At 38.9% G+C, this 20,625-nt stretch overlaps 1 protein-coding gene across 35 annotated transcripts in view; it reads right to left on the reverse strand.

Moving 5' to 3' along the window:
- Nucleotides 1-2,449: 2,449 nt before the first annotated feature.
- LOC6531661 (protein muscleblind) overlaps nt 2,450-20,625 on the reverse strand; it is a 162,599-nt gene continuing 144,423 nt past the window's right edge. For 13 of the 35 annotated variants that reach the window (XM_039372512.2, XM_039372510.2, XM_039372506.2 and 10 more), the window contains one exon: nt 16,687-20,569. In XM_039372512.2, the coding sequence (XP_039228446.1) occupies nt 18,491-20,569 (2,079 nt within the window). In that variant the 3' untranslated portion in view covers nt 16,687-18,490. Of the gene's footprint in view, nt 7,460-8,105; nt 8,191-8,367; nt 9,175-9,529; nt 9,600-10,209; nt 10,269-16,686; nt 20,570-20,625 lie in introns of those variants that run through there. The other 22 variants (XM_039372524.2, XM_039372521.2, XM_039372516.2 and 19 more) reach the window with 7 other exon arrangements.

A 20,625-nucleotide genomic window follows, 5' to 3' on the forward strand; every position in this document is an offset into this window, starting at 1 on the left:
CTATTAAATTTCACTAAAAACAAACGAATCTCACATCCGTTCGCCGGCAGCCATAATTTTTAATTAACGCGATTAAATTAATTTAATGAGCTTGCTCCCATACCCCGGCAACTCACTTCAAGCGACAATTAAATTTTCATGTCCTGGGCGCTAGGATGCGAGTGTGCGAGCGTGTGTGTGTGTGGCAAGGACGTCGTCAGCGACAAAGAGACGTAAACATAAATGCCACGTTTCGTGTTATGTACGACGGGAAATGATTTTTACGATGCCCAGCAGCAGCAGCAGGAGGAGCAGGAGGAGCTGAAGGAGCTGAAGGAGCAGGAGGAGCCGGAGCGCACCACATGTCTCATCAACGTCAGCTAGCCAACATCCAAGGCACTCCCATTTTCCATGGGGCAGAAGGGTTCGGGATGCCGGTGGCCACCTCACTGACAGCCAGGACACTTTGCAGCGGCATTATCATTAACAACATCATGCGAAAGTGCCCTGCGCCCATATATCCAAGTACCAGAACAACCTCGTACTCCACTTCACTCGTTCCCATATCGCACACACATTGTCAATGGATGTCTGATACGAGAGGGCGTTTGTATAACCGGGGGCGTGGCAGTGGGGGCGGGTGGGTATGCCTGATAATAAAGCAATTTCAGTGTTAATTTGTATGCCACGACCGTGTAACCCCACTTGCCCTAATGGCTGCTCACCTGGATGATAGTGGGGCCAATTTAAGCCATCGATATGGGGGATAGTCCCAAAAGGAGAGACAGATAACAGAAGGCAAAGTGATAGCTTAGAAAAGTGCGCAGATCTTGTTAGAATATTCCAAAGAATAGCAAATTACTAGATTGTTTTAGCAACCCACTCTGTGAACTGAAATACTTGCCACGTGGTTCGCCAAGCCAGTTGGGCATGTAAAGTATTTCAATTACTAACCTAGCGTACTCTGCATTCAATGTTCCTTCAAAGCCAAGAGAAATTTCCAATTCAGCACCTTTAGCTTGGCTTGAGTACTAATCTGTGGCCATTTTTCAACATTGTGGCACTATGAACTCGACAATTTTCACCTTTTTCGATATCAATAATCCGCAGCCATTAATTACACTTTTGGCGCTGTCGGTAATGGAGAATAAAAGATGGGTGGGTGGTGGCGGTGGTGAAGTGGTGGCCAAGTGAGTGGCTGGCTGGGGGGCCATATTTTGTGTCCGCTGCCAACTAATTGCAACAGTTACGACGCCATATGGCCACCAAGTCATCGAAAAGGGGAGTCCCCGAAGGACCCTCGCAGATGCTATTTTCTTCGCTTTTCTCCCTGCGATGCGATGCGAGATGCGATGCGATGCGCGTTGGTGTGTGAAATAGACAACTTACGTGCCATACGCACATGTGTGTGTACATATGTGTTTGTAGTGGTTTTGGTGGGTGGTGGGAAAAGTTGCAAGGAAAAATGCCGAGGAAAATTGCAGGCAATGGCAAAGTTTCTATGCCACCACATTCGCCCACACTCTTTTCACTTTTTGCGCATTTTTCACTGCCATGTGGCAGGTTCATGTCGTTTCCTTTCGCTCCTTCCCTCTACTTTCCCACTAGTTTTTCCACTATTTTCCGTACTCTTTTTCCGAGTTTTCCTGCACTGGCACTTGGGGAATTTACGTGTGCATGCATACGCTTAGTTTTCCACTACCCCTTTTCAGGGGGGGAAAAAGGGAAAGCAAATTTTGAGCCAAGTTCCCTTTGTCGACTTGGCCTCCTTTTGTTTTCTGGCTCTGCGGTTAAGCAGGAATAATGCATCTGGGATGTGAGCATTTTTATGCCAGGATATATGCATACCGCTCAGTTGCACAAGGATCCTTAATAAGTGATACTCCCAAACTTCGCAAAGAAAAAGAACTGGTTTGTTTTTTGTAATTTATTTCTTGTGTTTTATTGTATTTCATTGTTTTGTTGTTGTTCATTGATGTCTGTTGTTTTCATGTTTGTTTTTAATTCTTTTCCCATTTACTGCTAAATAACTTTAAATGTTGTATTTTCATTATCAATATAATTTCATTCTTCATCATCATTCTCACTTGCCAGCTTCTAATTCACTTTCTTCATAATTCTTCTTCTTCTCTGTTCTTCTGCTCGTTGTTGTTTTTGCATTTCGCAAGATTTGTTATCGCTTTGCTTTGCCTTCCTGCTTCGTTCTTTACATGAATAATAACTAAATTTGTTTCATTATAATAATAAATATAATAATAATAGGTAATAATGATTTGTTTATTAAATATTTTTAAAAAATTTTCATTTTTTTGTTGGTTTTTGTTTTTGGGTTCTTTTGTTTTATTTTAGGAGTATATGTATCATCGCTATCAATTATCATACGTCAGAGTCGTTGCCCAAAACTTGTTCTCCTCCGTTCAGTTTTACTTTTGTGGATTTCTTCCTGCCAAAAACTCCGTACCTTAAGATCTATTATTTCAATTCATCTTTATTTGTATATGTGTATAGTTAAGTTGTATATACTAGTTCATTAATGTATATTTAATATATGTTTAATACAATGTATATTTATAAAAAATAAAACAAACTACAAAAATATATATGAACACAAAATATAAACAACGAACAACAATTATTCGGCCAACTTCCACTCCTCCGCGAATATCACAAAACAAAAAACCACAAAACACGAAGAAAATTATATTGAAAACATAACTCAATTACAAACAATATAGACATTTGGGGCCAGAGGTCCAGGGGGAAGGGGGTGGGACAGAGGGTGAACTCTGTGTGAAAAACATATCGAAAAATTCGTTGATATCACCTGACAAAAATGAATAACTACTTACAGTACATACAAACATATGCCATGTATCATAGTGTAATTTAACATTACGCTTATTTAACCATTCGAAGTGGAGTAAAATTGATTTTCCCTCACATTCTCGATAAGGTTTCTTGTAATTTCGCTTCACTCTTCAATTTTCGCTCAGGGCTCAATACATTTAGTTTTCTTTACGTTGCAACATTCAGTAATTGTATTTTCCTTTTTGTTTTTGTATTTGTTTTAGTTTCGTTTTTGTTTTTCTTTCAATAAACACATCACATCATATTCACAATTAATAATCATAATGATCTAATATATATGTGTAAATATAAATTAAAATTAACAATAATAACTATGACTTACAATGAAGGAGACTCTACACATAACTACATTAATCCGTTTTCCCTTCGTTTCAGAAATATTTTCTGTTATCATATAGTATCTGTATCTGTTTTCTGTTTTAAGAGCGCCATGTACATGCGTCAAGTGAAATTTGATTTTTCCGAAATAATTCGAAACTATTCGAGAAGGTTGAAATCAATGTATATTGGTGTATATATTGGTTTGATGTTAAGGCAAATAAAAGTTTCGTTTCTAGTTTACAAACTCGTGCTATTCTACATGCGCGGCCATGTCAAATGACACGCCAATCTACACATACTAGAGAAGATGTCAAGTAGAACAAAATCCCGCTGAAATCTCTTATGGTACAATGATTCTATAGTGTCTATATGTTCGTAGTTAGTTTGCTTAGTAACTAGGATTTCTCATTTCCGCTTATTGGTTTTTGTGTGTGTGTGTGTTTGTTTTTTTTCCGATTTTTTAAATTTTTTTTCATTAAAGAACATTTATTTTTACACAAAACATCATGGTTTTCTTTTTTGTTTGCCCCTCTTGCAGCTTATTGTATTACTCATTTGTCGTTATTATAATAAATGTTAGTAACTGTTAAAATGTCGACGAGTTTTTTTAATTTGAGAATCTACGAGTATTGTGTTTATAATTAATCATTTACTTCACTTGTTTACTTTAGTTAATTTACTTTTATTCGTTTACAACTGTTCCACTTCCACTTCCGCTTCTGCTGTCGTTGCACATAGATTTAAGGTCTGATTATAATGGACGGAAACTTATTAGGCATTCTTATTTGGAGTACGGGAAAGTACGGCACACGACTACCGTGTGATCGAGTAAGTTTGGAGGAGGCTTCGAAGAGAGCGAAGTTGAGTACTACGAGTGGTTAGGTTTAAGTGCTGGACACGCTATCCGAGTCTTAGAGAGAAGGAGGAACTCAGGTGTATGTCCAGTAGTGAGTTAGTGATAGGTGATAGGTGATAGTGTGATTGCGTTGGAAAAAACAAATTTCCGTATATTATAGCCAGCCCTTAAATGTATATGTAGATAAATCTGTTATTGCTGAACAATTATTAGCTAGATGTCGAGTATTATTGGTGTTATCCTTACTGAATGGAGATATTCGTACGCTTGCCATTTAAAATTACGTTTAACTATCCTGCTTGCCATGGCTCTAGTATTCGATTGCTGCTAGTTCGCTTGACTTTAATTCAGTTTTTTTTTTGTTTTTTACCTTTATCCAATTCTGCCTGCCATCGTTAAATTATTATTTTTCTTTCTTTACTTTTTGTTTCTTTAAAAGATCACATTTCATGTTTAGTTGCCATTAGTAAATATATATATATATATGTATATATATAATCAATATATTTGTGTTAATGTATATATTCATACGTGTACAGACATAAATATATGTAGTATATATACATATAGTGTATATATGTACGTATGCTTTTGTATATAATAAGTAGTTTCCATTCTGCAATTATTGTAATTCTTATTATGTGTGTTCCAAATACGTTCTTGAGTGTATAAAAAACAAGTCACAAAACTTCATTAAAACAGCATACGGCAAACTGTAAACGAACAGTTCAACAGAATCGGAAATAAGTCTGGATTCATAAATGTCGCATATAGTTGGGTATGTTTCTATATACATATACTCGTATAGTGCTTACAAATCGTTTGCATAGGAAGATAATACGGTACAATTTCGATTTAGATTTCTGTGTGAGCTGGTGTGGTATTCCTCATTAAATGTTCTTGTTTAGAGTTTTTTGTGTGTTCATTTGCTAGAGAATTCAGCTAAATAAGTTGTTATTAATACACTTTAAAAAAGTCTCCTTCTTTGTTTGTGGTTGCAAAAAATGCTTATTCCATTAAATTTGATTAAATTTCTTGTTGTTTACCTCATATCGATTTTGTTTATCAGTGGTGTTTTTGATGCTTTCATTGTATATAAAAAATATGGTTTCTCTTGCTGTAGTTCTGCTGATTTATCTTGATCGTTATTATAAAATGTAAAAAAGGATTATGGTTTCTGTACTCTGTTTTCTTGTTTTCTTTATCTGACCTCTGCACATTCTGCTTAATAAAATCTCCGTATCGTTTGCCTCTCGCTTGTAGTAAATCGTTGTTGCAAAAATAGGACGTGACTGTACTTTTTTCATCTTTATCATCTTCATCCTCATCGTTTTCGTTATAGTTATCGTTATCGTTAATATTATTATTATTGTTATTGTTAAGTGTTTATTATTAGTTGTTCTTGCTGCTTATCTATGGCCTATGTAGATTCTGTTTTTGATTAATTTTGACTATTTGCCATGGAGAACGGTTTGTCAGGCTTAACCTTAGCTAATATTAACACTCCTCACTAAATGTTTATCCACTTTTATCCACTTTTATGTACCTTTATTTGTATTTTTTATTTGCATTGAAATATGGAACACTAGAGTTTAAAATAGTTTGTAACTAATTTTAATGCAACTGCGCTCTCCTCCAAAGTTCTTTCTCTTGTAATATTAATTTCAATTTTTAATTGCTAATTTTCTTTAGTTTCTTTTTGCATTTAACAACACTCTTATTTTTCTTTTCTCTTTTATTTTTTTGCTTCTTTTTTGGTTTTGCAATATTGTAGAGTCTTCACTCAATGTTTTCCCTTTATAATGCATGTCACTTGATGTGTAAATGAGATGCTTACACGTTAAAGTCTTGCTATACGTACGAAAAAGTTCTCAGCGGTTCTTATTTTTGTAAATAGTTCGTATCAACCTTTAATTTTCATCAAAAACTTCCATTTACTGCTTTGTGTCTTATGTTTGTGTTTCGTAGAATGTGATTGTTTGAAGTTTTATTTACTAGCTTAGACCTTTTTCTCAGACAAGTTCTGCATTTGCTTTTTGATTTCTTCCAATTTTAGCTTGGAGTCTCGATTAGAGCATCGCTTGGGGAGTATTCATGATTGGTATACGTATTGTGTTGCTTAGGTTTTGAGGAGTATGCAATATAAGTATCTAGGTGAACTGGAGTTGACAAAAACGAGTATTCAATGGATAAAGGTAGGTGACAAACTTGTAATAAAGAAAAACCCTATACGATGCGTTTCTGGAGCAACTTGGCATTTGAAAACATTAACTAAGTTGCCTTATTGCGATGGTAATTAGAAAAGCTCAATGAACTTTTTTAGTTTTGAATAATTCTCAATACGCAGTGCCATAACTAATGTTTTCAAATCCGTTGGGACTTCAGAAGAAACACATGCCTATGACCTAATATACGTTTCTGGGAAAATGAACAGAGCTGCCCCCTCTGGCAGATGGGGAAACCCCTTCTTCTAGATGCATGCCGATGGAGACGCCACTGTGGCCGGCGCCACTGTTATCGTGGTGGCTGGAATGGCCGCCACTGTGGTGGCCACCACCTGACCCATCTGCGTCTGATAGTGGTGACCCACAAAGGCGTGCTGCTGCGCCTGCGGCGGCGGTGCCTGGGTGGTGTACTTCAGCAGATGCTGCTGCGGGGCAGCCTGCAGCGAGATGAACGGCGTCGCCTGGATGGGGATGCAGTTTGAGTTGTAGTCGCTGCTTAGCACCAGGGTGGGCGTGGCATCGGTGTAATAGGCGGGCGCCTTCAAAAAGGTCGCCGTGGCCGCCGGACCCGGATACTGTTGCTGGGGCGTGGGCATGGTGGCCGTCGAGGTGGTGGACAGCGTGGTGGCCGACGAGAGGGTGGGCGAGGTGGCTATCGAGCAGGAGGAGGATGAGGAGGCCGACGAGGGGGAGTAGGGCGAGCTGCAGTGGTAGGTGATGTGTGTTTGCTGCTGCAGATGTTGCTGCTGATGCTGATGCTGTTGCTGATGCTGCTGTTGATGCTGATGCTGCTGTTGCTGCTGCTGTTGATACATGTTGCTGGCGTGTGCTGCCTGCTTGCTGGCATTGCTGTGGTAGTAGTTGTTATTGCTGCTGTTGCTGTGGTAGCTGAACTGTTGCTGCTGTTGCTGCTGCGGCGGCTGCTGCTGCTGTTGCTGTTGCTGCTGCGGCTCGATGATTATCAAGTTGCTGGTGCCGTTGAAGGCGGCTGCTGCTGTTGCTGCTGCTGCTGCCGCCGGATTGGCTGTTGTTGTGGCCACCGGGACAGCTGCCTGCTGATCACTGGGACTGGTGATCATGGCCGCCATGATGTTGGCCGGCGGCAGGACAATCGGTATGTGGTAGTATTTACACTGCTTGCGACGGCACTGGCTGTTGGCGTGATCGCGGCAGACAGCAACACGTTGATCAATCACCTCGACCTTGTCATCTGAATCGAATCGGTTCGGAAAGCGGGGGATAGAAAGAAAGAGCGGAGCGTTAGTAAGTTGGATTTTTGGCGGTGAGCTAGTAAGTTGGTTTGGCATTAGAAAACAGTGAAAGCTTTTCCAAAAATTTTGTTCAAGTTTTTCGGTAATATTAAAAAGTGATCTTAAATTGCAGCTGACTTTCACACAATTACATGAGTTTTTATGAAAGTGATGGGTGAAGACTTTGCTTCAGATTTCGCTGCCCGAAAACAGAACCTCTTGCACACGGCTCGAAAACGTTCTTTACAATATTTCATATTTCATACTTCTGTGTATTTTTGTGTGTGTTTAAATATTCTGACGGAAAGCCAAACTTAAAAGTAGACAATAAATTATCACGAAAAGAGTCGACCATTTTTATGAAATCATATTCGCAGCCAATTCATCATAACTAAATAGAATTACTTGTGGTGTCTTCCTAACTACAACTTAGGATACAAAATCGGAAATCATCTCAAAAGTGTCTAGGAAAAGGTAGCACTAAAAGCGTTTAGATATAGATTTAGACTAAACCCATAAATGGGAAACATAAGGAAAGGAGGGGAACATATAGAAAGGAATAATGTGAACTAAGGAAAAGGAAGAAACTTAGGCACATGCACTTACCTTCAGTTAAATGAACGAATCTACAATTTAACCGACTGCACATAGATCTATTAAAATCTTGGCACACCGGGAGGGTGTCCAGTAACTATATTTTGGGCATGAAAGTTGGTTGTGTTTCAGACATAGTTTGTTGTATTGTTTTTGGATATGGCAGGATGCAAACGGAAACCAATTCAGAAAATCAAAAAGAGTTTTTTTGGATTTTTTGTGTAATTCGAGTTTTTTTTGTTTTTGGATTGGGGAGTTTTTCGTTTTTTTTTAAATATTTATCATCGGTTTTCAGTTTCGAAAAAAAGAGAAGAGCAGAAAAAAGAAAAGAAAAAGAGCACAAATTAGTTATATCTTATAATATTGAAATGGTTCACTAGAATGGTTAATGGTTGGTTAGAATAAATACGGTTTCGGTTTTACAATTGCTTGATGTTGGTGGAGTTCCAGATGTTAGTCGTAGTTAATACAGCTAACTATATATGTAGGTGGTATAGGTATGTCTCGAACGTTCTTATCGGTTTCACATGATACATTTAATATAGATACTCGTATGTTAAGCTAGTTTCTCTTCGACTTAAACAATCTAAAAAGGCGGAGTAGTGAAATCATAAGAATGAGGCTTTGCAAATGAATCGAAAGGGTACTGAATTTCTATTTCTATGATCACAGTGTGTTCCTCAAAATAGTAGTTTTGCCGGTCTTGTATTCTTGTTTTTGTCATTTGATTGATTGATTGAGGGACTGCGGGGTTATATTTTTTTTTTTCTTTGTGTGTGTGTGTGTAACTTAAACGCATAGCTGAGAAATAAAGTTTGGCAGGAAATAAAACACACCGTGGAAGCAGCAAGTATTCGATCAACAGAAACTGGGCCAAGAAAAGCTAATAAAGCTTCGAAAGCGAAGCGCCTCAAAGATGCTATCTTGAAGATGGACTCACTCATATGTATGTATGTATGTCTTTTAGGGAACTCAAAAATGCTCTGATCTCTGATCTGATCAGTCTGATTGCTTTCTTTCTTTCTTAGGTTCTATTGGGGCGGTACTAGGCGGTAACAATTACATATCCTAATAGGCGGCACTAGAAATATAAGAAAAGAGAAGAGAGAAGAGAAAGAGAGATCGTAAAGGTGGGGTTAGTGGCTTTACCATCATATCGAGGCCTCATTTTCTGTTTTTTTTTCTTTTTTTTTTATCGTGGCCCTAGAAGTGCGACACAGAAACCAAAGATGGAGGAGGGGAGAAAATCAAAAGCTGCCAAAGCTAAACTCAAAGTTAAAGCCACGAAGCTTCTTCGATCCTTGCCGCTCAAGTCGCCAAACTGAAGCACACGAAAAGCTGAAGCTAAGGCAAAAGCTAAGCACAACGAAATCGGCCAGGAAGCTTGCCGCAGGATAAAGAAACGAGGATATATGGGGGATTCGACCTCTGCATACCTAATTATGTAAAAGGTGCCGTTCACTAGCATCGGACACTGAGTGTACATGAGGCCCCTCTCCGGTTGGGCTACGATATCGAAATATATATAGAGAATACACAGTTTTATATATAGTAACATCTCTGCTGGGTGTGGATTTTGGGTGTAGTTGTAGGTGTGGGTGTGGCGTGAGTGTGGTGGTTGTGTGTGTGTGTGTTTGTGGGTGGTTGGGTGTTTGGTGAACAAACAAATGCTAACAGCTATGACACCCCGAGGTGTGTCCAGCTCATGTCTCACGACATACATCGTACGTATATGTAGTTCATATTATAGCCCAAAGCTACTGACATCACCAAGTCAACGTCATCGCCGCGCCTTTGGCCCTGTTTGTGTTTGTTTGTTTGTTTGCCTGTTTGATTGTTGATTCTTGTCTGAGGAGCGGCAGCGCATTTAATTTGATTAACTGAATGACCCACCCACCGACCCAACAGGTCCTTCCTCCAAACTCTGGGTGCACAATTTTACAAGGGCATTTTACAAAACAGATGTCTCAGCGAATACTTGCTGCTCTCCGGCTGTGTTTCATTTCCACTTTGGGTTACGGTTAAAAGGTCAAAGGAATGAACTTAGCATAGGGAATGGGCAAGCGCTCATGCAGGTTGGCTGCGGTGTGGCGCCGATAGCCAGGGCTGACTGTACCTGGCCACTGGCATCCGTGTAGATGACACAGGAAGCGTTCAGGGGTATTTTCGGATTCGCTATATGTGGCCATATTTATTTGGCCCAAAAGCCGAAAAAGCATGCCTCAAATCAAATATGCGTTATGAGAGATATAGAGAAATATTATTATAGACATATGTGTGGGGATGTGTGTGTGTGGGTGAGTGAGTGTGATTTGGTGATAACAAAAAATGGGGAATATGTGTGAACACAAAAGTACACATAATAGTTTTTTTTTAATTTCGGTTTTTGTTGATTTTCCATGCAGCGTTTGTTTTTTCGATCCAAATCCGTGCGTGATTGTTGTTATTCATAAATTAAATATATATAAACATTTGGTTTCGATTTTTTGTTTGAGTTGCATGCAAATGGTGAGAACATTGTTGTCATTTTATTTTGGTTTAATATATCATTGTTGATTTTTTGCGCATGTGTGTTAGCATGTAAAAAAGGTAGAAAAATTAGATGAAATAATTATATTGTTCGTAAATCCATCGCATAAATGAAAACAAATTAGATTGCATTAAAGACTTAAAATTAAGCGTCGCTGCATATGCGAATAACAACTATTCGCCTAGTGATAAAATCCCATTTTTCCACATGTTGGTCGGATTTCATTCCATCTTCCAACTCGTTAACGGCCCTTGATTTCGAATTATGCAAATGCGGCGAAAGCCTCGAATGAAAAAATACATTGCGGTAAAGAGGTAAAAATAAAGTTTTGCGGGCCACACGGGACACCAGTTAATAAATGTAAATGTGTGACACCACGCCCTTCGTGGCGCCACCGCCCCCACTAAAATAACAATGTTTTCGTGTTGTAATTACGGCTTTCGCCCCTTTTTGCAGACCGCGCCCATACTCCGCCCACGTGTAATTAACTTGTTGCTGGCGGAAAAGTTTGTTTTTTTTCGGATCTCCGGCTTTGTTGTTCGCATATGCAAAAAGGCAAAACGCACTTAAACCTATCGTAGATTAGTTCGGGTTCGGTTCAGTTTGTTTTGGTTTCGTTTTGGCTTTCAAGCTGGTTGCTGGCAGCGGGAGCAGGAAAATTAGCAAATTATAAAACAGTAGCATACTTTTTTGGGGGCTTGTTGTTTGGGGTTAGTTGACGCTGCAAAATAAAGGGGATTATGTTATAACTAAAACTAAAAACGGCAACGAAGCGCAGGCTAAGCGGCAAACTGAAAAAATGCAGAAGAAGAAATGATGAGTTATCAAATCAAAAGCATATTAATTAGGAAAACAAATTAAAACTCAGCAGCTCGGCAGCTATTCACAATTTTTGAAGCGCATTTTCAAACTTGTTACTGCGGCAGCCGTAAATGCTGTAAACGAGAAAAAAATGTGGGTAAGCTCGGTTCGGTTATCAAGCGGGGGGATTAAAGAATCGCTCCTCACAGGACATCACACAGAAACAAGGCAAATACTTACTACATATACATACATACAAACAAGCCTGCAAAAGTCAATCAAATATGGTAGATAGAAAGGGGTACAAATATATGTATATGTATATATTGGGGTATGCATAGGAGTTTCAAATTTCAAAGGGAACGCAAGAAAACTTTCACTAAATTCTTTCGGTTTACCAGTTTGCCTCGTAGTTGTAGTGTTTGTTTTATTTTTGTGGGTGGGGTGTGCGACTTTTTTTTGCAGTGTTCTGTGTATGTGGCTGGGCTATAGACTCTGGTTCTTCCAGCGCAGGAATAGTTGAAGCAGTTTTCTATTTGATTTTAGATGTTCTCGTTCTCAAGCGTTTCGCAGTGCCTTCAAAAGCAACTTCACCTAGAAAGCATCTCGCACTACAAGCTTGCTAACTAAGTGTACGTATAGTATATAGGAGTGTGTTGGTGTGTGAGTGTATCGTGTCTGTGGGTGTGTGTGTGTGTGTTTGTGTGCGTGTTCGTTAAGTATCATGTGGAGTATATATAGTCTCCTCTATGTTCAGCAAACAGTCAAACATTTTACATTGCGGATCTTTTTTGTTATCCTGCTGTTACGAAAAAGAAAGAAACAATTCGTTTGAAAAGAAACAAAAAAAAGAAGTCATGTTAATAACATTTACTGGCCACAAGTGTATTGTATGTGTGTATGGGTGTATCGGTGGGCTAAGCAGATCGATTGCCCGATCGAATAGGAACCAATAACTCTATAAATTCGATCTCCGATCTTTCTTAGCTCCACCGATCAAAGCGGTTAAACGACAAACGAGTCTACCAAAACGAAAAATGGTGAGCATTAGACATACTTAGCATCTATATAGCAGGTATCAGTCTTCAGATATAATCATAAGTATACCGTTATGGGAGTAAACAAAAGCTCGGATATTGGGGGCGGTGCACCAGCTTACCTTAGAAGTGCTTTCATATAGCTTTACCATCATACCACATGCCTCAGAAGCCATACACGAGTTATATATGTATGTGAACAAACGCAATGTACGAGTAGTAATATCGGTCTCGAGAGCGAGCGAGAGAGATACATATATAGAGGGTAGAAAGAGACAGCCACTTGCAACGTCACTGCTTGATATTCATACTCATAGTCATATCGGAATACTTGCTACAAAAAAGTTCTGTTTCATTGAGCACATGCTGAAATTACAAATTACGCTCCAATCGAAAGATCTCACAAAATATGTAGAACGATTTTAAATCAAAGTAAACACAATAAAGTTCAACTAAATGAATGGAACTCAAGATAAATTTTATGATCAGATACCAGCGCACTATGGGAAATTTTACCCCTTTTTCTGGCCAAAACCCATTTTCTGAAAGTCGGAATATTACAATAATATTTAGTGTACGCATTCATAATTGACCAATCTTTAGTGCTGCGTACTAGAAATTTTAATAGATGGCGCCACAACAAAGAAATCAGCTGTTTAAAACAGCTGTTGCGCGTACACAAAATAACAATCTGCAACATTAAGTTTTTCTTTCGTTACAAAAGTTCTAATATCTTTGGAACCAAAGCGTTAATTTTCATTCTGTAAAAAGTATTTTAATCAGTGGACCTTCTATTAGGCGTTTGCAACATTCAATAGAAAAAAAAACTAGTGTTGTTCCAGTAATTTAGTAAAAATCTTAGTTGCTTTACAAAAGTATTTTTTTTTATAATGCCTAACTTTGAATAGAGATTTAAAGTGATTGCAGCAGATTGCATCAATAAAATATACCTCATGTTGTAGCTTATTTAATTCTTGTTCAGATTATTGTAATTTTAAAAACCACTTTTACCGATTCTGGGAGAATTTATAGATTTTAGACTTAACCCTACTTTTCCAAATTCAGAGTAATCTCATGCTAAACGAGAGTTAAACAAGGCGGTTGCTGAATTGCTTCGTTATTTTTATTAGTACTATTGTTGTTAAATAAATTAAAATAATTAAGTATATAAACTCTATCACAAAATCAGTTGTTTTTGCTAAGATTAGAAAAAGCATACAAAATGAAAGAAAGCCTTTACGAAAATTAATAATATAAATATAAGGAACTGTGCCACGCCCCCGGTTTTTGGGGTACGCTTAGATATGGTCTAGTGCAAATTATTGCAAAAAAAAAAAATTAAATATCTTTATTCGTTCTGGAGTTATAATATAAAAAAAATAGAAAGGGCGGTGCCACGCCCACAATTTTTGGTACCATAAAAGATATGGACTAGTGTAACCCCATACAAAAAACACTAATTGAATATCTCTCCCCGTTCTGGAGTTATTAATTTAGGCCAGAAAAAGTGGTCAAATTTCCCATAGTGCAGCGTACTTTCCATCGATAATTTTCCCAAAAAAGAGAGAGACGAGCGCTTTCATTAGGCAGACAAAAGGGATGGGTATAGTGTTCGTTTGAAAGAGACAACATTACTGTTTCTTCGGCGACGCTCTTACTTTTTGTAATGAAGTCAAAGAAAAGCTTCAAGTTGAGTACGGGTAGGTAATACATCGGAGGACTGACTGATTCAAGGATCATGCTAGTGAAAGAGTTATAGTAAGACGGAAAATCTTAGGGTTGTGAGAGTTACGTCTAGAAGATAGATATATAAAGATGCTTGCTTGAAAGAGAGTCTTAGATTAAAATAGAGCAAATTTGTCGCATAAAACTTAAAAGAATTCGAAGCATTTTCTTTGAAAACATTACAAAAAGCGCTTAACTCTAGTGGGTATACATATTTAATATTGACATATATATATATATAATATTCCATACACAAGAACAGCTTTAGCCAAACAATACAGTAATATATCTCTGGATAATCCAGCAAGCCAAGTGTATTGAGAGTTCTACTAAAGAAAATCGGGTGTGTCTTTGTGAAGTGTGTGAGGAAATCAAAAGAGTTTTAGTCGAGCAGAGGACACATTGAATTTTACGTACGCCTAAACAGTTACCACTGAGGTTCATAATTTTAATTTTGTATAAAAAAAAGCAAAAGTAGATCGAATAAGCTTGATTTAACTAAAATATTTGGCAAAATGAGTAGATAAACCTAGAAGTAAAATCATAAATATACCAAAAAAGAATAAATACAGAAAAAGAATTCATGTAGAACAGCCAACAAATAGAGAGAGAGAAAGAGACAACGCACAGCAAACTGTTGTTTATGGATTAGTAGTGGGTGAGAAAGAGAGAATGTTAGTTTTGGTTTGATCACTTTCCAAGGTTCGAGTAAAAGAAGCCAACAAGTTGTTTTACGGTTTTTACAATAAAACGTATATAATATAATTTCAATATAATTTGTTTGTCTTTATAATAATAATACGACTAATGTTAGCACAGATATAACATATTCAGTAGTGTCTTTGCTTGTGTATAGATGTGTGTATAGATATATATTTCGACATATATATATTTAAATGTTATGAATAATTTTTAGCTTCGACATTCTTGCACTCTGTTACCAACTCTCTTATTTGACATGCAATCGATTTGCCATACTTTTTCGCTTACTTATCGTCGATGGTAGTAAGCACGAAATGAAATCCTAATTTAAATTGGTTTCTTTCAGTGTAATGAGTGTGAGATTTCTTCTGGTGGTTAGGCTACAAATTAAAAGGAGGCAACTATGTGGATTTCACTATACTATCGTTTCTATTGGACGGTACTGTACTTCTATTTATTGAACAAGGCCTGAAAACCCAATTAACTATATTGGAATGGACTGTGGTTTTCTAAGTGGTTATATTTCATTTATTCCTTTGTATACTCAAAATCAGCCTAACTCATTGTTATCCTAGTGTCAACTGACAATTCATTGCTATATATTGTTGCTCCGTAATGTTAACATACTGTTTTTTTTGTCTGTTGCTGTGTTTTTGGTGCATTGCAAAGGTTGAAAAAGCGGAATAAAATATGAGCTCTTAGGTCTTAAATGCAAGTTAGTTATATTTTGGCGCCATGCAGTGGTGAGTGGTGTATTGGTTTACTTTTAGATCTTTTTTTGTTTTTGCTTTAGTTCTTAGTTAGTTTGAGAGCGTTTTTTGAACATTTTCGCTAAGTTTTCTCTTGCTGAAATTATGGGCCAACGGCAACAGTTCTACGTTGTTAACGAAAAAATTAACCATACGACACATAAAGATAATGTTTCCATACTTTGAGGCAAGACATTGAGATATATGATGAATATAGGTATACTTTAATCTGGTGTAGCTTGCTATACGTATTAGTATTATATATATATAGGTATACGTCGAATCGATATTGTATTCTGCTGCCATGTTTAGTAAGCTTATTTCTTATCGAGTATATAGAGTAAGCCAAGCATTTGCTGGCCATAGGCAGATAGGTATATTTAGATAAATGGTATATTCAGATTTTACAACTAGTTCTCTACCGTTAGCGTACTCATTTTGCTTGCCATTATTCTAAGAGCTAAAACATATATAGGTTAAATGGAATTACGGAGGGAGAAAGTTATTTTTTTTTTTTGGAGTAAAAGCAATAATAGGGGAAGCAGACGAAGGTTAAGGAGTCAGGCAGTCCTAAAATGTGGGTGTCTCTGTGTGGGGAAGATTGCGTGGAATGCGCGAATGAAAGAAATAATCTTAGTTTTAATCTTAAATAAAAAAATTGGTCAAGCTAGGGGGGTAAAGATTTAAGAGATTTGTAGGGATAGAGTGCTGCTCTGCCCAAAAGCGCTCGGCAAAGCTTGTGTTTTTATGGATCGGTATTTGATATATCAGATATGTCTATATATCAAAGAAGTACGTTTAAGTCAGAGGTGAGATGTGAAAGCGGCACAACGGAAAACATATATCAAGTGAATACCAAATAAGTAAATAAAATAAAGTAAAATACCAACACTCAATAAGATATTTATATATTTGCTTTTTTTTGTTTTTTCGTAAACTATATATTTAGAAAAACACACTGTATTTTAAATAAAACATTAATAAAAACTATCGAAACTAAACTAGAATTAGGATTAGAATTAGGATAAAAATTAGTGGCAAACATCAAATCGTTTTAAGACATTAGAAGTACTTTAATTTAAAACAATTTTACAGAGATTATCGTATATATCCAATAGTAATGTGTGTAGGATGTTCTCGGATGAGGAGTTTTAGCGGGTGCGAGGGGTGTAGGCGGGGGGTCTAAAACTTAAGGTGCGCAAGTCAGTGGCAAATTTATGTTGTGGCTTTTGGAGGTTCTTCTTAAATATTTTTCAATCGGGAACACACGTTAAAAATTATATAAAAACTACACTAAAAACTGGTTTATAAGTACAAAAAATACATAAATATCAACATACAAATTATATAGAAATGAACGTAAAGCAATAAACTGATAATCACACGAGATCTAACATTAAAAACTTATTTCTGTTTGTCAATGATTTTATTCTTTTCTTAACAATTTCATTACAAAAAGGAAAACATTTATAATACATCGATAGAATGGGTGAATAGTTGTTAAAAGACAGATGAAGAATGGATTCAGGATATGGATATAGTCGTTGAAAATCAAAAGGGTTTACATAGTTCTGGTCAACACATCAAATTTAAATCTCGATAACATAATATTAACATAAATTAATTTTGCTGGCTTAAGAGTCTGAAAGAGTGTATGGGTATTTGGTGTGTGAGTGAAATAGATAGAGAGACGTGATCGTGAGTGGTGACTGTACTGTAATATCTGATTAGTAAGCTAGACATACGATTTACAGATTGATCCTGGTCATTTCAATGCCTTTTGGTTTTTTTTTTTTGCTTTTGTGTACTATTGGGGGATGAGCGTGTGTTAGAGTACATAGTGTGGGTGTATATATTGTATAGAATATGGGTAGCAGCATACAGCACGCACAGCTAGGTTTATATGTATTTGTATATCGTATAAGTATTCTATATAAACTAGACAATATTCGTTACGCGATAATCGTTGCTCAACAATTTTAAACAATTACAACAGCATTCACGCTAGCTATCTAGCTAGTTAGGAAACATTAGGAAACAGCGATAGGGAGTTAGATAGAGAGAGCGCGAAAAATTAATGATGGGCGGGGGCGAGAGAAAGACAGCTATCCGAACTACCGCATGTGGGAGACAGGGACGGCGATATGGCATCAAGCACCTGCAGCTAGCAACAAGCATACGCAACTGTACCCAGCATCGGCAGCAGCATTAGAGGTTTATCCTTTTGTTTTAATTCCTTCCTGGCTTTATGTTTTTGATCCCTCAAAGCTTTTACGCTATCACAGCTCTTCGTTTCTCTCTCTGACCCGCCCCCGTATTAAGTTTTTTTCTAATCGTTTTGTGTCACCGCTTCCTATAAACTAGAGTTGACTAAGTGCTATCCGAAAAGGAACTTAAGTATTACTATCATCTAACATCTGTTTCTCTTCCGTTCGCTTGTGCTTTAAAAGCACGGTTTTTCGATTCATTTGCGAGAATGGCAACACTTATGAGTCACAGTGAGGTTATGTTTCGTTTGTCAAATAAATTAATGGCAAATTATCGATTTCTTGTCAGCAAGTTTTGGGCATTCGTGTTAGTGTAAGCTTTGATCTTCGATCTGTCTCGCTTTCTGTCTGATTTTAGTTATCGTGTCATGGTTCGGTTGTCTAACGCTATGAGGCCTATGGTACAACTAAGATCTAAACGCGTCTCTCTGCATGTCCTTTCAAAGAAAACTGAGGCACATATTCTTACGTCTTCGATGTGTTTATATCTATATATCTAAAGTGGTGTGACTTTTCCATCTGTTCGATGGCTTGGTGTATTAAGTACAGTTGTGTTTGGACTTTCAGTTTGCTATCGCCCTGGTTCTTAGGAGGTCTTCATCTTTTTGTAGGGATTCAGGACCATGGCACTGCCTGGCGTTCCCGCTTGAGCGGCTGCTGCCGCTGCTGCAGCAGCTGCATATTGCTGCGCAGCAGCAGCCTGACTTTGTGGCATGGCATAGGCTGCGGTGGGCATCATTCCGGGATAGAAGTAGCTCTGTGCCTGCGCATATGGCATGGGTGAGGGTGCTCGCAACAAGGCAGCCGATTGATACTGACTAGCACCAACTGCTCCAGCTGGAGCTGCGCGCACTGGGGTGCCGGGCACAGGAGTCGTTAGTCCTGAACTGGGCAGGGAGCCCAACTGACGCATTTGGGCCTGAGCCTGGGCTTGAGCTTGAGCCTGAGCCTGAGCTTGGGCCTGGACTTGTGCCTGTGCCTGCATTTGCATCAATGTGGCCATGGAAACGGCTTGAGGCTGGGCGGCCTGAACGGGCTGGGCACCAGCTGCTGCGGCCACATAGCTCTTGTTGAGGGTCAAGCCGGTGTAGGCGGCGGCGGCCGAGGAGACGCCCGGCTTTGAGCCCGCACTGGCCACCTTCATGGCGTAGTTCTTCTGGGCCACCTCCTTGGCCAGGGCAGCCGGATCGGTGTAGTAGCCACCGGCAGCGGTGGCCTGCGGCGCCAAACCGGCTGCTGCAGCATAAGCGGCGTAGGCCTGCTGGGCATAGGCAGCCTGAGCTTGAGCCTGAGCCTGAGCTTGGGCCTGAACCTGGGCCTGTTGCTGTTGCTGTTGCTGCTGTTGTTGCTGCTGCTGCATTTGAGCCTGGGCGTAGGTGGGAGTGCTGCTGGGCAGGCTGACCATGGCAGAGGTGGGTGCTCCGTAGTGGGAGTACAGATTGCCATAGTTGTAGGCGGAAATGGCATAGTTGATGCGCTGCTGAGCCAGAGCTTGCGCCTGAGCCTGGGCCTGAACCTGAACCTGTGCCTGAGCTTGGGCCTGAGCTTGGGCTTGGGCCTGGACCTGATAGGAAACTGCTGGAGCAGAAGTTGTGGGCGTTGGCAGGATGCCAGTGCTATGACCATTAACCGTATACCTCGAATAACCCTCGCCATTTTGCTTGGCATAGTTGCGTGATGCGGATGCTGCTGCTGTTGCTGCAGTTGCGTTATTGCTGCTACTTTCTAAGTCGCTGCCGTTCAACTCTTCGGTATTAGCCGACTTGATCTGACCATTGTTCAGATTGTTATTGATATAGGACAAGTAATTGTTATTATCGCCCTGGCCATTGGGCAGGGGCAGAAGACTATCGCCTTGGGGCGAACGGGGGCAAGGGGGCGGTGTCTCATCGCTGGGGGGCGTGGCAGATGCTGCTGCTAGTGCTGCTGCAGAGTCTGTATCTAGTGTGTTTGTATCTGTTGCAGTGGCAGCTGTTGCTGCTGTGTCTTGGGGGTTTGGTGAGATTGTTCGTGTTGTATTACAATCTTTAGCGGGACTTGAATTTTGGTTCGAAAGCTGATTCTGATTCGGAATCGGATTCAGATTCAGATTCACTTGGTCACTATTGTCTTGATTGCTGGCTTGATCAATGGCATCGTTGCGATCGGCATTATCAGCTTCACCATCAGCAGTAGCACTATCGTGACTTTGGTCATGGTCTTGATTGCGATCGGAATCGTTATCACTATCGTTAGGATTAGTAATGGCTGTTGTTGTTGATGTTGTTGTTGTTGTTGGCATAGCCAACGCTGATAGTGATGATGATGATGCTGTTGTTGTTGCTATTGCTGATGATGGTATATTGGTAGTAGCAATTACAGCGTTTATGATACTTTTATTATTAATATTATTAATCATATTGTTACTGGCTGTTGCTGTTGTACTTGTTGTTGTTGTTATGACGCTACTTAATTGTAGTTGTTGTTGTAGTAGTACATTTTGTTGTTGTTGTTGTTGTTGATGTTGTTGTTGTGGTGGTTGTTGTTGTTGTTGTTGGGGATACTCACATGAGACTGGCACGTAGGGCTGCATTAGCTGCTGATAGGCGGTCGCACCGGGCTGATAAACTGGAATGCCAGACTTTTCGGCAGCTGGACGTTTGAACGGTACCATGCCAGAGAATTGCTGCTTGCCACGAAAGAGATGGGTAGAGAAAGAGATGGATAATATACATTAGTCAT

The sequence above is a fragment of the Drosophila yakuba genome, chromosome 2R (assembly GCF_016746365.2).
Source record: "Drosophila yakuba strain Tai18E2 chromosome 2R, Prin_Dyak_Tai18E2_2.1, whole genome shotgun sequence".
NCBI classification, from domain to species: domain Eukaryota; kingdom Metazoa; phylum Arthropoda; class Insecta; order Diptera; family Drosophilidae; genus Drosophila; species Drosophila yakuba.